The following is a 17,385-nucleotide window of genomic DNA, read 5'->3' as shown; positions in this document are numbered from 1 at the left end:
TTTGGTTAAAACATCCTATTCCATCCAGGCATTAGTGGTTTTCTTCTCACCCAAACAAGCCTACATCCTAAGAAAACGAGGAAAACTGAACTAGCCTTAGAACACCATGCTGTCACCATTTCTTCAAGACTACATGCAGAATATGTTCTAGTAACCACTGTAAACATTAAGTAATATCACTTAACTGACCAGCAATTTCAGAAGATATTTTCCCCTAAATCATGCCTGTTTATTGGAAAACCCAGGGGACTCACAATATACAAATAAAATATTTATAATCACAAGATCGCTGAACTGAGCAGGCTTAACAGAACTTTGTCTTCTCTGGCAAACAAGCAAGCAAATGATTACTAGCAATATGATGGACTACAACCTGTAGACAAGCAAAACATGCTCATGATCTAATTGTACCCTCTGCATAAGTCCCTTTATACCTAGCCATGCACACACTACTTGGAAATAACTCACTGAAAGGACCTGATTCCATGTAATGTGTTCAGGCTTTAGGTAAGCAAATGTCTGACTATATATATTTCTTCTTTAGTGCATAGATGCATATTAGGCAATTGGCTTGCGTTTGATTTTACTGTGGTGACAACATGGGTTAGAAAATTACAAGGAACAGTTCCAGAAACCTCTAACTCTTTTGTAAGCAACACAGGAGCAATTCAAATTATTTTTAAATATAAAAAATGTTTATTTTTCCCATTCATTTTTACTACTGTCCCCCCAAAACTAAGCTGTATTTGTAGGAACCAAAAATAGTGTGCAAGTATTCCAGGCAGGTTTCTTCTGAGTTTGAATACATAAGTTGCATTTTTCAACTCAAGTGGAAGAACATTAGAATGCATATTTATTTTAAGGTTTAAAAAGGATGAAAAAAGTCACAACATATTATAACAAAGTGAAAATCGTTGGCACAAATATATCCAGGTACAAAAGCATAGGAAATAGGTATTGCAAAAAAGGTGATTTGGTTGTGGTAGCAAGGATTGAGACAACAGCATTTTCTGTCATTTGTGCAAATGCTGCATTAAAATACCGATTTACCAAAGAAACAGTGATGAAGAAACAACCCTAAAGTTCCAGGACCTTCCAGATGACCAGTCACAGTTTGAAAATCCCCCCAACTGAACCACTGAGTCAAGGTCAAACCTCTTCTGCTACTGCCTGTATTGAAATTCATGTTAGTGTGGTCAGCTTGTCAATCAAGTCTTCAACAGTGTACACAATAAGTTTAATATCTTCTTGTTCTTTCATTCGATGTTGCCCAGCTTTGCGGAGAATAATATCCACATCTGTGCTGACCACACGTTCAGCAATTTTCAAGGAAATCTGCCATGGAACATCTTCATCTTTTATACCATGGAGAAGTCGCACAGGACACTTTATGGGAAGAGGAGTACCCAATACACAGTGATTTTCTGCCTCCTGAATGACTTCATATGGTACAGTGTAAAAGCCTTCTTCATTGTGCTTGGTTGGCAACTTCCATTCACCTTTTTCTTCTATTTCTTTCTTCACCTATGAAATAAAACATATGCAACAGTTAAAGATACCTAAAAAACATTTGAATCCAACTCAGCCCAAGGCAAGTTCACACACATCTGTACATTACTGTAATGCCCTTATGACCTGACTTGCATCACTTTAATGTGCCATAAGGAGGAGCTAACAACTGAATTAAGCCACACATTTCAGTTTATTTATTATATTAGGGTTATACACTGTCCTCCCCGTGAGCGGGCTCAGGGCGGTTCACATCAAAGACATATAAAACATATAAAATCTATTAAATAATTTAAAATACAATTCTAAAGCCCAATAACTGTATGGTGCCATCATACAATTCTTTTTTAAAAAAATATTTTTATTAGTATATTAAGAACTGTATATATACACATAATATATATTTCATTTGACATTACTCGGTACAGTACTACCTATGGTTAACAAATGACACTCTATTCCCCTCCATAAGTTAGTATTTAAAGTCGCAGTAATAGTTGTTTTGAGTATGAGTGCAGAGTGTGAACCTATTTGTATAGCCTATTGTTTAGTATATCTCACAGGTGTAACCACTCATGGTATGCTGCAGCTATCGTCAATTTGGCTGTCGCTAGTAATGTCGAAATAGTCTCCCTAGTGTTGTCTGCTATCGAATCATTCCATTTATGTAGGAGCATAACTTCCGGTTTAAAAGCGAGTTCCTGAGACGTTATCTCCTTAATTTTGGCCGTTACTTCTTTCCAGAAATGTTTAATTTGTGGACAATCCCACCAGCAATGTAGGTACGTGCCTTCTTGTCCGGACTTCTTCCAACATCTAGGATCATTGTTTGTATTCATCTTGTGTAGGTGTTTTGGAGTCAAGTACCATCTCGACATCAATTTAAAGGTTTGTAAGCGGATGTTATGTACTGGCGAATTATATGCAGGTGATGCCCAAATTAAGTTCCAGTCCGAGTCTTGCCACTGTATGTTCAACTCTTCTTCCCAGCGAAGTTTATGTTTTAATTTGGTTTGGTTTTCTGTTACTATGATTGTTGCTTTATATATTATTGACAAAATTCCTTTTGGTGATTTTGGGTAGTTTTTGATTGTCCTTTCTAGTGGTGTCAGTTCCCTCTGGAAGGTTCCCAGGTTCGTCAGAAATTCAATAAGGTTCTTAAGTTGGAGGTACTGATACCACTGTGTTTGGGTCCCAATTTTTGTGTCAAAGTATTGTTTGTCCATGATCTTGCCTTGATGCGTTAGATCTATTGGTCTCCTGATTCCCGCTTTTATCCAGGTTTCAAAGGCCCCTTGTGTTTTACCCGGCGGAAACCAAGTTTGGTGGGTAAACACTGACAGCTGTGACACTCCTTCTGGTAAGAGTTTCTTTTTCCGGTCCCACGTATAGATCGTTGTCTTTAAGAGGGTGTTGTTTTTTACTGATTTTGGTCTTTGGCTTGGTACGATCCAGAAAATTTCATGCATTGCGAAGGGGCTTGTGTACACTTCTTCTATTTGCATCCACGGGGTTTGATGGTCTGGTTGTAGCATCCGCACTACCTGTGATAGAATTGTAGCTTGGTGGTATGCACTTAGTAGAGGGAGATCTAGACCTCCTCGGTTAGCGGGTCGGTGTAATATATTTTGGTTTATTCTCGATTTTTTCCCCTCCCAGAGGAATCTTATCAGTGAGTTTTGCCAGGTCTGCAGATCTTTGTTTGTGATTGAGATTGGTAGCGTTCAGAAGAGGAACAGGAATTTTGGTAGTGCAAAACTTTTGATAAGATGCAGTCTATCCGCTAACGTTAGTTGTAGTGTGTTCCACATTGCTATATCCGTTTTTAGTTTGTTGTGAGTTTTATGATAGTTGTATTTCAGAAGGTGTTTTAGGTTTAGTGGTATATTCACCCCTCGGTGTCGCCAACTCTCCTTAATCCATTTGAATTGGAAGGAACTTTTTATCCTAGCTTCTGTTGTTTTTTTGAGTTTGATAGGGTATATTTCAGACTTAGCTTGGTTGATCTGCAATCCCGAAACTCTTGCAAAAGATGTGAGCATGTGGTGTATAGCCTGGACGGAGGGCATCGGATCAGAAATATAGAGGGTGAGGTCGTCCGCATACAAATTTACCTTGTGTTCTTGGACCCTTATCCTAAATCCACTAAATGTTTCAGTCTTCCTTAATTCCTCGGCTAAGTGTTCTATTGCGAGTGCGAAGTTTAATGGGGATAAGGGGCAACCCTGTCTGGTCCCTTTTGAGAGAGTTACATTGTTAGAGCTATATCCATTCACCCTTACTTTGGCCTTGTTCTCCGCATATAGCGTTTTTAGTGCCCTCATACAATTCTGACCTCCCAATTTACATTAGCAATGGGGGAAGAGGGGTAGAAGCAGATTGTGAATCAAATAGTTCTTAAGAACTATTAAACTGTTAAGAAACCATTGTTCTCCTCAACCGTATGCTTGGAGGAACATCTCTGCCTTGGAGGCCCTGTGGAATTGTACTAAATCCTGCAGGGCCCTAATGTTAACTGGCAGAGAGTTTCACCAAGTTGGACCAAGGCCGAAAAGACCCTGGCTCTCTATGAGGACACCCAGACACTCTTTGGGCCAGGGACTTCCAACAGATGTTAGTCACTTGAGTGCAATGCTCTCCAGGGGACATATCAGGCAAATTCCTGGATCACTAGCCATTCCAATCAGGAAATAAAGCCCTTCATCAACCTCAAGTATGGATAGCATATATAGAGCATGAAGCAAAACCCAGGGGTTTAAAATCTGCACAGTGAGTAGAGAGATTAAATTTAAACAGCATAACCTGCACCTACCCTGCAGTATGTCCAGCATTTTGACAACTGTTCCGGGCACGAGCTGGTATGCACAGTGGCTATGAATAACAGTTTGAACTGTGTATCTGCTGCGACCTCTCTAGGAAGCGTTAGGCAAGCCATTCCATATTCAGACATCACAAACTCTAATTCATTCATGCCTGGTTTATTCTAATATTCTAATATTTTGTTCCTTCTCCTTCTCATTTGAAACTAAGATCAAAAGCTTGATTTAGAAACCACAGCTTAATTCTGGTTTACTAACCCCTATCATGAGCGCAAATAAAGGAACCCCAAGTTGTTGAAGTACCCAGATTTGGACATCACAATAAAATGTATTTAGACTGAATACTTCCTGATTTTGGAAGTCTTCAATCTTGGCTTTGCACAAGAGGGGGCAGAATGTGCAAGCATGGAAATGAAAATCAAGCTCATACTAAACAAACCACAAGTTGTTTGTGATATCTGAATGCAGCCCTCACACCTTTTAGTCCACTTCAGCTCCTCATCCAAGAGAGAGAATAGTACTAACCTATGTCAACAGCTTTGTAAATTGCCTGGAACAGCCTATACTGCTATGTAAATTATGATGATTAGTAAAGAAACTTTCCTACCTTCAAATAACTTAGTACTGGTGGATGGAGAAAGACTGCTGGCTTCACCAATTTTCATCAACTGAATTTATACAATACTCATCAACTGAATTTATGCAAGAGAATATTATATTTAATCCAGAAGTAATCAAAACGATGCAGCGACACACATGTAGTTTCAGAAGCACAGTGCTGGTTTTGCATAGTATTCTTCAAAACTATATATAACAGCCATATACACCAGTTGTTAATGGCTCCTATTGTGCTCCATGAGAAAAAAATAACCATTCAGAACACAGGAAACAAACAAACAAACAAAATCCTACTGACTCCAATCCCAAACAATGTTTTGTTTTTCTATTACTGGGGATGTCTACTATTCATTTGTAAGAAGCAAAATACAGTCCACAGTGGGGAAGACAATAATGTAGCATGGAAGACCCCTTGTGTAGAGGTACAGCATTTGCTTTGTATGCGTGAAGTCCCAAACTCAATCCTTGACATCTTCAGTTAAAAGGATCAGGTAGCAGATGATGTAGCGCTCCCTGTAGCACTCCTTTGTCCAGCTGATATCCTCTTTGTGGCACTGCAACTTCACAAAAGAATCCAGACAAATTTCAAAGACAGGACTGACTAGAAAAGCCAATGTATCTACTTACTTCTAAAGGAAGTTGCTGAAAAGTTGCTACAAGCTCGTCTGCAGCCGCAGCTATTCCAACCAGAGCAACCACCTTTTCTGGTCGGGCAATTGCTGCATGAAGCATCAGCCATCCGCCCAAACTGGAACCAACTAAAATCTTAAACAAACCAACAAGCATTAGTGTTTTTGTATTACAGGAAGGACATTGTACGGATTCACTATGTGGTGTATAAACCAGCGTGAGGAATGACAGAGAATGTGAGTGCGAATTAGTTTTGCAAATTGATTTTTAGACAGTCTTTAACCTCAAGTGGAACCCAGAGGCTGAGAGCCAGTTTGGTGTAGTGGTTAAGTGTGCGGAAGGTAATCTGGGAGAACCCGGTTTGATTCCCCACTCCTCCACTTGCACCTCCCGATGTGACCTTGGGTCAGTCACAAGCTATGGCACAGCTGTCCTTGAAAAAGAGCAGTTTGTGTCAGAGTTCTCTCAGCCCCACCCACCTCACAGGGTGTCTGTTGTGGGGAGGGGAAGGGAAAGGAGTTTGTAAGCCGCTCTGAGACTCCAAGTGAAGGGCAGGGTATAAATCCAATCTCTTCTTCTTCTTCTTCTTCTTCTTCTACTGCCTTTTAGTAGTATTTCAAGCTAACATAGTTACCACACAGTTTATATTCTTGAATTTATTGCTACTATACAGACTCCTACTTATGTTATTCATCTCCTGCTTCCTAACTATGATCTTAAGGTAGCCTCCCCCTCCACCACCTCCAATTTTACCATTACACACTAAATAATCATACTAGCTGTCTGATTCCTGCTAAACATTTGTCAGGTCAATAGAAATTTTGCTTCTTCAGAAACACATCCACAGTTGTAGGGCTGTAGTAAAATTGGAACTGTTCTTGAGGACACTTTTACAAAGCAACAAGGGCTGTGCTTTATGGCACTGTTTACCATATGCGCTCCCTGTATATACTGTATTGTTTTCAAATGTCTGTAATCCAGTTTTTGTATTTCTCGCACCATAGTTTATACTATGGAAAAGATCAACAACCTCAGATATGCAGACGATACCACTCTGATGGCAGAAAGTGAAGAGGATCTAAAGAGCCTCTTGCTCAGAGTAAAAGAGGAGAGCACAAAAGTGGGCTTGAAGCTCAACATCAAAAAAACTAAGATCATGGCATCCGGCCCCATCACTCCTTGGCAAATAGAAGGGGAAGTCGTGGAAGTAGTGACAGACTTCACGTTCCTGGGATCCCAGATCACCACAGACTGTGACAGCAGCCATGAAATTAAAAGACGCCTGCTCCTTGGGAGGAAAGCGATGGCGAACCTAAACAGCATGATAAAAAGTAGAGACATCACCCTGCCAACAAAAGTCCACATGGTCAAAGCAATGGTATTCCCAGTAGTCATGTATGGCTGCGAGAGTTGGACTATAAGGAAGGCCAAGCGCCGAAGAATAGATTCTTTTGAACTATGGTGCTGGAGAAGACTCTTGAGAGTCCCTTGGACTGCAAAAAGATCAAATGGTTAGACAGTGTCATCGATGCAATGAACATGAAATTGAGCACACTTCAGAGGACGGCGGAAGACCGGAAGGCCGGGCGGGAGCTGGTCCATGGGGTCGCAAAGAGTCGGACTCGACTGTGCGACTGAACAACAACAACAAGTTTATACTATTCCTGCTAAATTTTGCAATCCACCTTGAGTTTCAGCTAGAAAATATATAAAATTATAAAGTATATAAATAAATATCCAACCATTTTGAGCCACAATAAAGTATTGTGAAAACTGTATGCTGGGTTTAAAAATAATCTTCACAACCTGTGGTCCATCTGTGAGTTCATCCAGTACCGAAAGAACATCCTTCCGCCACTTCCCCACTGTAGATTCTTTGACATTGCCTTCTGAACTTCCACAACCAGTGTAATCAAACCTATGAAGTCAAGTCAAAATATTAGTCTATGTGAATATACATATTATATTTCTTCAAGTTCCAAGGATCCCCAAACAAAACTAACAATTAAAAGGGCAATATAACAAGATCTTATGTTTGGTAGGTAAAAAGATGACAGAGACAGCACATCTCTTTTTTCTATGCCCTACCTTCAGTGCCAGCAACAATTCTTGGAACAGCATACCAATTTAGTACAGCAAATACGAAGTGCATAAAAGCAGACTGCACAGTCCTGTGTTTTATGTGAAGGGGCGGAAAAGCCGAGCAATCTGAATCTACGCACATTCCATTTTCCCTGATCAAATGTTACACCTCTCCATGGACAGCCAATGACATCTGAAGTTAGGAAGGTATACCAGCTTGATGAGAAGCAAGATGCACTCCCCCTCTCATACCCCACAAAAGTGAGACTTCTTCAAGGGGTCCAACTGCCCGGGCAACTAAACATTGCTTCTAATGTCACAGCCACAGGAAGGCACACAGGAACAAAGCCCAACCCATAATGTTGTTTCGGATAGTAGCCATGCTGTCATGGTGCTCAGCTGCTTTTTCCTTTGGCCTCTGACCAAGAGCAGGTGGCACCTGGCTGGGCTCCAGGTAGAAGGTATGGCTGGCCAGGTGGGTGCCTGACAATAGCTGAGGAAGGAGGCAGCCTTTGCTCAACTCCCAGTACAGGCATGAATAGAGAAGAAAGTGGCACCAGGCTCCAAACTAGCCTATACCTTACCAGAATTGCCTTGCTCTACTACAGTTTTGGTTCATACAAGGGTGCATATACTCAGAGTTCTGAGTGCTGAGGTCAGGAGGAGCTGTGCAATTAAAAACAAGCTTTCTTTTCTTCTCTCACCTAAAAACCTCTTATTTCCCTCATGCTCTCCTTTCCCAATTAGACAGTCTCTCTGGCTATACAGAACAAACAACAAACCCCAATGGAATGTCATATTTACTCGATAGGAAGACGACCCTGAATGTTAAGATGACCACCCCTAAAAATGCTATGCAAAAACAGTTTATTAGTGGACATAACTGTAATTTGAATGCAGATTTAGAATGACCCCCCCTTTTTATGGAATACTTGGAAAAATCCTAGTCTTGCATTTGAGTAAAGACTGTACCTACCATTTGTTCCTATTTATCAGGGATAGTCCCTATTTTTGTCATGTAGGAGGCATCTTATAATTCTTTGGTGCAACTTGTCCTTTTTCAACATTTAGCACTTTCTTCAGACTCTGCTAGAGGATTATGTCTTGTTTCTAATCCCCAATTACCACAAATGCATGTGCATGATTGTTAAATCATTATATATTCATGGCCTGTCATGAGGGGCGGTTCCCGGGGGCACTCAAGGAAGTGATGGTCCGCCCTCGCTTGAAAAAACCATCTCTGGACCCGGCCGAATTGGCCAACTATCGGCTGGTGTCCAATTTGCCCTATTTGGGCAAACTTATCGAGAGGGCGGTGGCGTTACAGTTACAGGGCTTTCTGGATGATGCTTCTATCCTAGATCCTTTCCAGTCCGGTTTCCGCCCGGGACATGGGACATAGACAGTGCTGGTCGCTCTTGCTGACGACCTCAGAAGGCATCTGGATCGAGGCGGTGTGGTGGCACTGTTGTTGTTAGATCTGTTCACCACGTTTGACACGGTTGACCACCAGTTGCTGACCCGCCGCCTCGCCGACATGGGGATTCAGGGGCTCGCTCTTCAATGGCTTGCCTCTTTTCTCCAAGGTCGGGGACAAAGGGTGGCAATAGGGGTATAGCAGTCCTGGAAACATCCTCTAGAATGTGGGGTGCCTCAGGGGGCGGTGCTGTCCCGATGCTGTTTAACATCTATATGCGCCCCGCTGCCCAGATTGTCTGGAGGTATGGGCTTGGGTGCCATCAGTATGCTGATGACACCCAGCTCTATCTGATGCTTGGCAGCCAGTCGAACTCCAGCTCAGAAGATCTTCACCAAGCGTTGCAAGCTGTGGCTGGTTGGCTCAGACTGAGTCGGCTGAAACTAAAGCCAGTGAAGACGGAGGTCCTGGGCCTGAGTTGGGCCGGTTCGGGGTTGGGGCTCCCTCTCCCGGCCTTCGATGGGGCGCCGTTGGTGCCAGCGTCAGAGGTTAGGAGTTTGGGAGTGCTCCTGGACTCCTCGTTAACTATAGAGGCCCAGGTGGCAGCCACTGCCAAGTCAGCCTTCTACCATCTTTGGCTGGCCCGGCAGTTGGTTCCCTTCCTCGACCGTGATGACCTGGCCACAGTGATCCATGCGACGGTCACCTCGAGGTTAGACTACTGTAATGCTCTCTACATAGGGGCTGCCTTTGTTGCAAATCCGGAAGCTGCAGCTAGTGCAGAATGCTGCAGCCAGGCTTTTGATGGGTCTCCCTAGGCAGGAACACATCTGGCCTGTGCTGAAAGTGCTGCACTGGCTGCCAATAACGTACCAGATTTGCTTCAAAGTGCTGGTTCTTACCTTTAAAGCCCTATATGGCCAGGGTCCGACATACCTAAGGGACCGCCTTTCCTCATGTTCCCCCAAGGGCACTACGGTCGGGGACGCAACATCTGCTGGTAATTCAAGGCCCCAAAAATGCCAGATATGCTGCTACCAGGGCCAGGGCTTTTTTGGTGGTGGCTCCTACCTGGTGGAAGGATCTCCCGGAGAAGATCCAGGCCCTGTGGGACCTTGTGCAGAGCTCTTCCGCCAGGCTTTCGAGTAAGAGCCACTACTACTTCCACTACTTCTACCACTACCACCACCGAGTTGGGTAACAGCGGGGGGTGAGATGGCCCTGTGTTAAATGAACTACAGTGCTGTGTGGATCTGATACCACTGAACTAGGACTGCTATCTCCAGGAAGCTATCTTGTTACTGAAGACTTACCTGAAACATCTTGAGCACTTTGTATTGTTGTAATTAATTGATTGTTTTATCTTGTTTTTAACTGTTTTAACTATTGGCATATATGCCCTATCTGTGAGCCGCCCAGAGCCCGCTTGCGAGGAGGGCGGGCTATAAATCTAATAATAAAAAAAATAAATAAAACTGTAGGTTCTGAGTTATCCTGCACTGTTGATAACATATGTATCTTTAACAAATAGAATCAACAGTCTCTTGGCTTTGGCGTCAGCAAAAGACGATCTACTGATGAATGAATGGAGTACACTTTTCAGCAATGAATGGAGGGCAGATTATGGAGAGTGATCCTTCTTATACAACACAGAAGTGTAACAAGTGTCTCCTTACTGTCATCCATGAGGTTTTGGAGTGTATTTCATTTCAAAACAGCTCAAGAGAATCAACCAATTTTGTGTTACTGAGACTCTTGGAGGTGGCTCCCCATTTGGACCAAATTTATCCAGTCTTGTTCCCTATCACTTGTAGGACTGAGTATCACCAGATCTGACCAATAATAGGAAAAACCAGTAATTTACAACAGTAATGTCATAGGCACTATTGGACTCTCAAGACATACCTTACAAAAGCATGACCAATAGACTTGCAGAAGTCTTCGAGTGCAAGTGCCTTCCGACCATTCATATTTGAATAAAGACCTGAGAGGAAGACAACTCCAGGATTCTTGCCTTTCAGCTTATTATAAGCCAGTTTTGGACGATCGGGCCGGCTAAGGAAACTCACTGTTGATTTCTGTCTGCAACCTAAAGAGAAAACATATCCTTTGGAAAAGCTAGCTTGTTTAATATCCCAACTACTTGTCTCAGTTTCACAATAATACTTGGGTTTATTAGCCCTGGGTGGTGGTATAATAAGTTAATTTGATAAGTTCTGCAACTCTGGTGATGGAAGTATATTTGCTGATTTGCTTGCTTAGTCCCTTTGCCAAATTATACAGAAGCAACTATTGGGGAAAGATGCTTTACTCCTTTTTAATTAAGTTCATTTAGATTCCACTGGTGTCCCAGATGGCAACCCAAAACAGCTTACAACACTGCACTCTCCACCATTTTATTCTAACAACCCTGAGAAGCAGGTTGGCCTGGCCCAAGGTCATCCAGCAGCCTTCAATGGCACAGATGGGATTTAAACAATAATAATACACAATAAATATACGTTGATGGGGTCTGAACTGGCAGAGACTGATCAAGAGAGAGATCTTGGAGTTGTAGTAGATAACTCACTGAAAATGTCGAGACAGTGTGTAACTGCAATAAAGAAGCCCAATGCTATGCTGGGGATTATTAGGAAGGGTATTGAAAACAGATCAGCCAATATCATAACGCCCCTATATAAATCAATGGTGCGACCTCATTTGGAATATTGTGTGCGATTCTGGTCACCACACCTTAAAAAGGATATTATAGCTTTGGAAAAGTGCAGAAAAGGGCAACTCGAATGATAAAAGGGTTGGAACACTTTCCCTATGAGGAAATGTTAAGGTGCTTAGGGCTCTTTAGCTTGGTGAAACAACGACTGAGGGGTGACATGATTGAGGTTTATAAGATTATGCATGGGAAAGAGCAGGTAGAGAAAGAGGTACTTTTCTCTCTTTCTCACAATACAAGAACTCGTGGGCACTCCATGAAATTGCTGAGCGGTCGGGTTAGAACGGATAAGAGGAAGTACTTCTTCACCCAAAGAGTGATTAACACTTGGAATTCACTGCCACAGGAAGTGGCGGTGGCTACAAGCATGGACGGCTTCAAAAGGGAATTAGATAAGCATATGGAGCAGAGGTCCATCAGTGGCTATTAGCCACAAGGTATAGATAGGGACTCTGGGGCAAGTGATGCTCTGTCATCTTGGTGCTTGGGGGGGGGTCAACAGTGGGAGGGCTTCTAATGTCCTGGCCCCACTGGTGGACCTCCTGATGGCACTGGTATTTCTGGCCACTGTGTGATACAGAGTGTTGGACTGGATGGGCCTTTGGCCTGATCCAACATTGGCATCTCTTATGTTCTTATGTTCTTAAACCTGGGATTCCCAGATCCTAGTCTAATACTCTAACCACTACACCTTCCTGGGTCGCATACAATGTTCCCCGTAAGCTGTGGAGTCTTGTGATCAAAAATTCTCCTTTGTGAGCTACTGGCATTAAAGTTGTGAGCCAGTGATTTGGCTCCTGCATACATTAGTCTGCTCTGGAGCTCTCCTTCCTGAGCTAAGGCAAAAATGTGTGAGCCGGAGACTAAGAAACTGTGAGCTGGCTCACACTAACTCAGCTTAGAGGGAACACTGGTCTCATCTTGTCGGTACTTATTATTTTGTCAGATTTTTTGTGGGACAACTATTTTACTGGAAAGATATTACCAAGATCTTGTTTGAGCATATGTAGCATTCAGATAAGAGAGTTTAATCCCTCCATTCTGAATTTTCTCTGGGCTCAGCATTCCAGAATACATAACTAAAATGCTATGTAAAAGAAAACAGTCTGTGTTCTTGACACCACTGTTCTATTTTTCATTTTGAGAAATAGTTTTCTGAACTCATACCACTCAGATAAAAAGTGCAAATATAAACAGAGCAAATGCACTCTAGCCATTATATTAAAATATTATTCTCTCAGTGAAAGGCATTTTTCTACTGTGGGGAATGCCAATGGAACCTTTTTACCTCAAATGCTTCAGTGGAATAGCTCAAAAGCCTATAGATAAGACAACAAAGTGAAGCACCCCAAGGCACTCTGAGATTGCTAGCATAATTGGAACTCCATAAAATAAAGTAAGCAACTCTGAAAAGGAAAAAGCTGAAGCGCCAGGAAACCTTTCAAGGGTACATTGTAACTCCAAAATTGCTATACAGTGCTGCTTTAATGTCATACACATCCTTTCACAAATCAGACATGATTTGAACTGCTGCTACGTTTTTCATATTTATTTGTAACTATTACATTTTGCACTCACATGTAGTGTGTACACACTGACAGTATATATATGATACAAGCTCACATGCTAAGGAGCTGTGCTCCCAACCCCATGGATCTGCAAAAGAAGTCACTAGCTTGCCATTTCTGCAGCCCTGCTGATGTTACAGGGAAAAGGGAGAGATTGCTCTCTTCCTTTTCCCCACTACAGCCTCTCAACCAACATGGCTATTTATTTATTTATATTTATTTATATATTTAATTTATAGGCCGCCCTCCCCACCGAAGCGGGCTCAGGGCGGCTCACAGTCAGGCACCAGCCAACACTTAAAACATTTAAAACCATTTAAAAAATTCTACAAAAATACGATATAAGGTGCTCCAGATGTTCCAATTAATCTTCTATCAAGATGACGTATGCTGCTGCTCCATCGACTCAGTGTCGTCTGCTCCGCGTAGTGCTGATGTTCTTTCTTCCAGGGCCAGGTGATGATGGTACAGTAGTGGCGGCTCCTACTTAAATGCCTGGTGGAAGAGCTCCGTCTTGCAGGCCCTGCGGAACTTCCCTAGGTCCCGCAGGGCCTGGATCTCCTCTGGGAGCTCATTCCACCAGGTAGGAGCCGCCACCAAAAAAGCCCTGGCCCCAGTAGCGGCAGGACTCTATGCAGGTCCCACATCCCCAAGGAATAAACTTACGTGGAGTAAGTTTGATCCAGGTGGACAGCCACGTTGGTCTGAAGCAGCAGAACAAAGTTTGAGTCCAGTGGTACCTTTAAGGACCAACAAAGTTTTGTTCAAGGTATGAGCTTTCATGTGCATGCACACTTCCTGTGGACCTGTTATCTCTGTTTGGTTTTTGCATCTGTTAAAACATCTTTGGTGTAGCCAGTTTGGCGTAGTGGTTAAGTGCGCGGACTCTAATCTGGGAGAGCCAGGTTTGATTCCCCACTCCTCCACTTGCACCTGGCTGGATGACCTTGGGCAAGCCGTAGTTCTGATAAGAGCTGTTCTTGAAAAGAGCAGTTTCTGTCAAGAGCTCTCTCAGCCCCACCTACCTCACAGGGTGTCTGTTGTGGGGAGGGGAAGGGAAAGGAGTTTGTAAGCCGCTCTGAGACACCTTTGGGTAGTGAAGGGCGGGGTATAAATCCAATCTCTTCTCTCTTCTCTTCTTCTAAATGGTAACCATATACACCAACCTTGTTATTCCTGATTCTAATAAATATCTTCATTATGTTGTATGCTAATTTACTGCTCAACCTCTGCCTATACGTATGGGTGGGTAAGTTCCATTTCACTGTATCTGAGGAAGAGTGTGTGCACATGAAAGCTCATACCTTGAATAAAACTCTGTTGGTCTTAAAGGTGCCACTGGAATCAAACTTTGTTCTACTGCAGCAAATTTGTTTTGTTTGACCCTTTCTGTGGTTTTCTTTCTATAATAAATCCTGTGTAGGTATGTGAAACTGAAAAAACAAACAGCCTTGTGAAACCATGATGACTGACAAATTTACTGTGGTCCCACTTTGTCAGACATGAATGCTTATGCCAAATACTTTGTTAGTCCTAAAGGGGCCACAAGCCTCTACTGTTTTGGCTGCAATGTACTATTGCTGCTACCTCTCTAGAATATGTGAAAGGGGGGGGGCAGGGGAAAGCCAGAATCTAATCCTAGATATTTTCTATATATTTTTTTAATTTCTTTTTTATTACATTCAAAATTATATATTCTTCAAAATGCAGTTTGAAAGTGTCAGTAGATCGGGGTCTCTGGCTTTGAGCCCATGGGTACATTTAGTATTTTGAGAAAGGGTAGCGAGTCCCCCCAAAATGACCGCCAAAGGAGGTATAGCTGAAAGGAATATCTCCCTTCTCACACCTCCCGAAGGAAAGCCTGAAGGGGGAATGGCATTACACAATGACAAAAAAAAGTGCAGGTGCTTACCTGCCCTCCCGATCCTCTGGCGGAAAACCCTTTATTTGACTAAGAGTCCTTAATAGCATACCCTGCCTTGCAATGACCCTGCTGACTTCCTGAAAAGCTCAGCAGGTGCCAAAGGAAGTAATGGTGGGTGCCATGGGGCCCAGGAGCACCACCACACTGGGAAACCCTGCAGCAGCTATTGCCAGAAAATCTGAGGGCGGGGTATGGAATGGTGATGAGCCCAAATAAAATCTGACAAGGTTAGCTAAGCCAGTGTTTCAGACCCCTATCAGTTTTTGTAAAGCAGCCTTGCAAATAAATACACCAAAGTTACTTCCTGCAGAATTTTCTTTTTTTAACCCACCTACTCATGCATGTTTATTTTGAAACACAATTAACTGTATTTCACTAGCAGACCATTAAAACCAGAAGTACAATTACCCAGCATTTCAGAACAACTTAAAAAAAAATCCCTAGAGCAAAGCACAAATCAGAGCATTCAGACCATAACTCTTTTTCACTTAAGCATGAAGATCAGTGTGAGATTCTGTAAGCTACTGAGTATACCATCTAATCTAACAAATGCTACTCTACCTGAGAGCATGAATGTATAAATATGAGTTTGTATATCCTTCAAAGAATCAAGCAGCACAGAAGAAAGGTCTAAGGTTTTTTAAATTTAGTTTTGAACTGACACTAAAGTAAAATAAATAAGATGAAAAATGCTCAGCCTCATGAGGTACAGACTTGGATATGGAAGGCTGCATTTCCCATTAATTTACCACCCAAAGAATGCAAATTTATTAATGTTATTTCTTACTAAATCAAGTTTAGTTCATAATTAATCATGAAAGCAAAAAAGACTGCTCTACAAACTGTGCCATACTGGGCACTTGAAGCTGTAACACTTTCTAAGGTAGCCCAAATACTAGTTTTACACTTTTTATACAGTTGCACTAAAGAACAACAAAGTGCCATCCAGTCGCAGCTGATTTATGGCAACCCTGTAGGGTTTTCGAGGCAAGAGACATTCAAAAATGGTTTGCCATTCCTTGCCGCTGTGTCATAACTTTTCCTTGATGGTTGCCCATCCAAATACTAACCAGGGCTGACCCTACTTCGCTTCTAAGACCTGATGAGATCAGGCTAGCCTGGGCTAAACATGCAGTAAAATTAATTGTTGTTCCAACATACAGTTCACTTCAGCTCTGGAACAGTATTAGATGGGATTCCTACATAGTCTTGGGCTAAGCTGTGTGCCAATGAAAACTCTGCATTCGTGTGCCTATCATGTTGTTGCCCACTCACACAATCAATTCTATGCACTCAAACGGTCACACAGGGCTGCCAACTTCTGAGTTGCTTTCTGCTCAATGGAGCATCCCATTTAGAGCTTTTGACACAGAAAGCATTTACTCTAAAGAAAACTACCACAGTGGATTATTATTATTTTTTTTTTGGTGGTAGGGACAGGGGTAGAATAGCCATGATCTCATCTACTTTTTTCTCCATGTGATTCAGAACATGTGATTGAGCCCCAAACAAAGGTCAATTATTTTACACGACCATCCTCTAATCCTATGCATACTTAGTCAACAATAAAAAATAAATCCTAACGAACGTAATGTAATTTGCTCCCCAAGCAAATGCACAAAGACTGTAATTGCTTGCAGCTGTTAATAAGGAAACGGAATTATTTTAAATTCCATAAATCTCAATGACAGACAGAACAGGCAGCTGGTCTACTTTATAACAAATATTCCCAGAAACATGCAGTGATTAAGCAAATAAATAAATAAATCTTTAATTCCACATCCTGTTATCTTCTGGAATGACAGTATAATATTATTATTTTTTAAATGCGGCGCCTTAATCTCTTACAGTTTTCTCTTAGGCCACCTACGATCAGCACCAGGGGGGTGATAAGGACGCGGCAACAACCGCCCCGGAGCCACCTCACGTCACCCGTACCTACCTACCTAACAAATGAGGAAAATCTACGGCCGGGCCACGGGTAAGGTTCCTCCGCCAGAGCATCCTCACGGCTCCCGCCACCGCCATGTCTATCCAGGGTGGGCGTGGCATTCAGCACCCCAACCCTTCGATGGCTCCGCAAGGAAGAGCGCATGCGTGATATG

The 17,385-nt window shown here is 42.4% G+C and overlaps 1 protein-coding gene across 1 annotated transcript; it reads right to left on the bottom strand.

Annotated features, from left to right (window-relative positions):
- Positions 1-237: 237 nt before the first annotated feature.
- Positions 238-17,308, bottom strand: ABHD10 (abhydrolase domain containing 10). The gene is made up of 5 exons (XM_015405958.1): positions 17,227-17,308; positions 10,981-11,164; positions 7,383-7,494; positions 5,574-5,711; positions 238-1,524 (listed from the first exon to the last, which is right to left on the bottom strand). The coding sequence occupies exons 1-5, from the start codon at positions 17,306-17,308 to the stop codon at positions 1,183-1,185; spliced, it is 858 nt and encodes a 285-aa protein (XP_015261444.1). The 3' UTR covers positions 238-1,182.
- Between the last annotated feature and the right edge of the window lie 77 nt (positions 17,309-17,385).

Source organism: Gekko japonicus, unplaced genomic scaffold (assembly GCF_001447785.1).
Source record: "Gekko japonicus isolate JY-2015 unplaced genomic scaffold, Gekko_japonicus_V1.1 scaffold365, whole genome shotgun sequence".
Lineage (NCBI taxonomy): Eukaryota > Metazoa > Chordata > Lepidosauria > Squamata > Gekkonidae > Gekko > Gekko japonicus.
The sequence above is the reverse complement of the archived record's forward strand: the minus strand, read 5'-3'. Positions and strand labels throughout refer to the sequence as shown.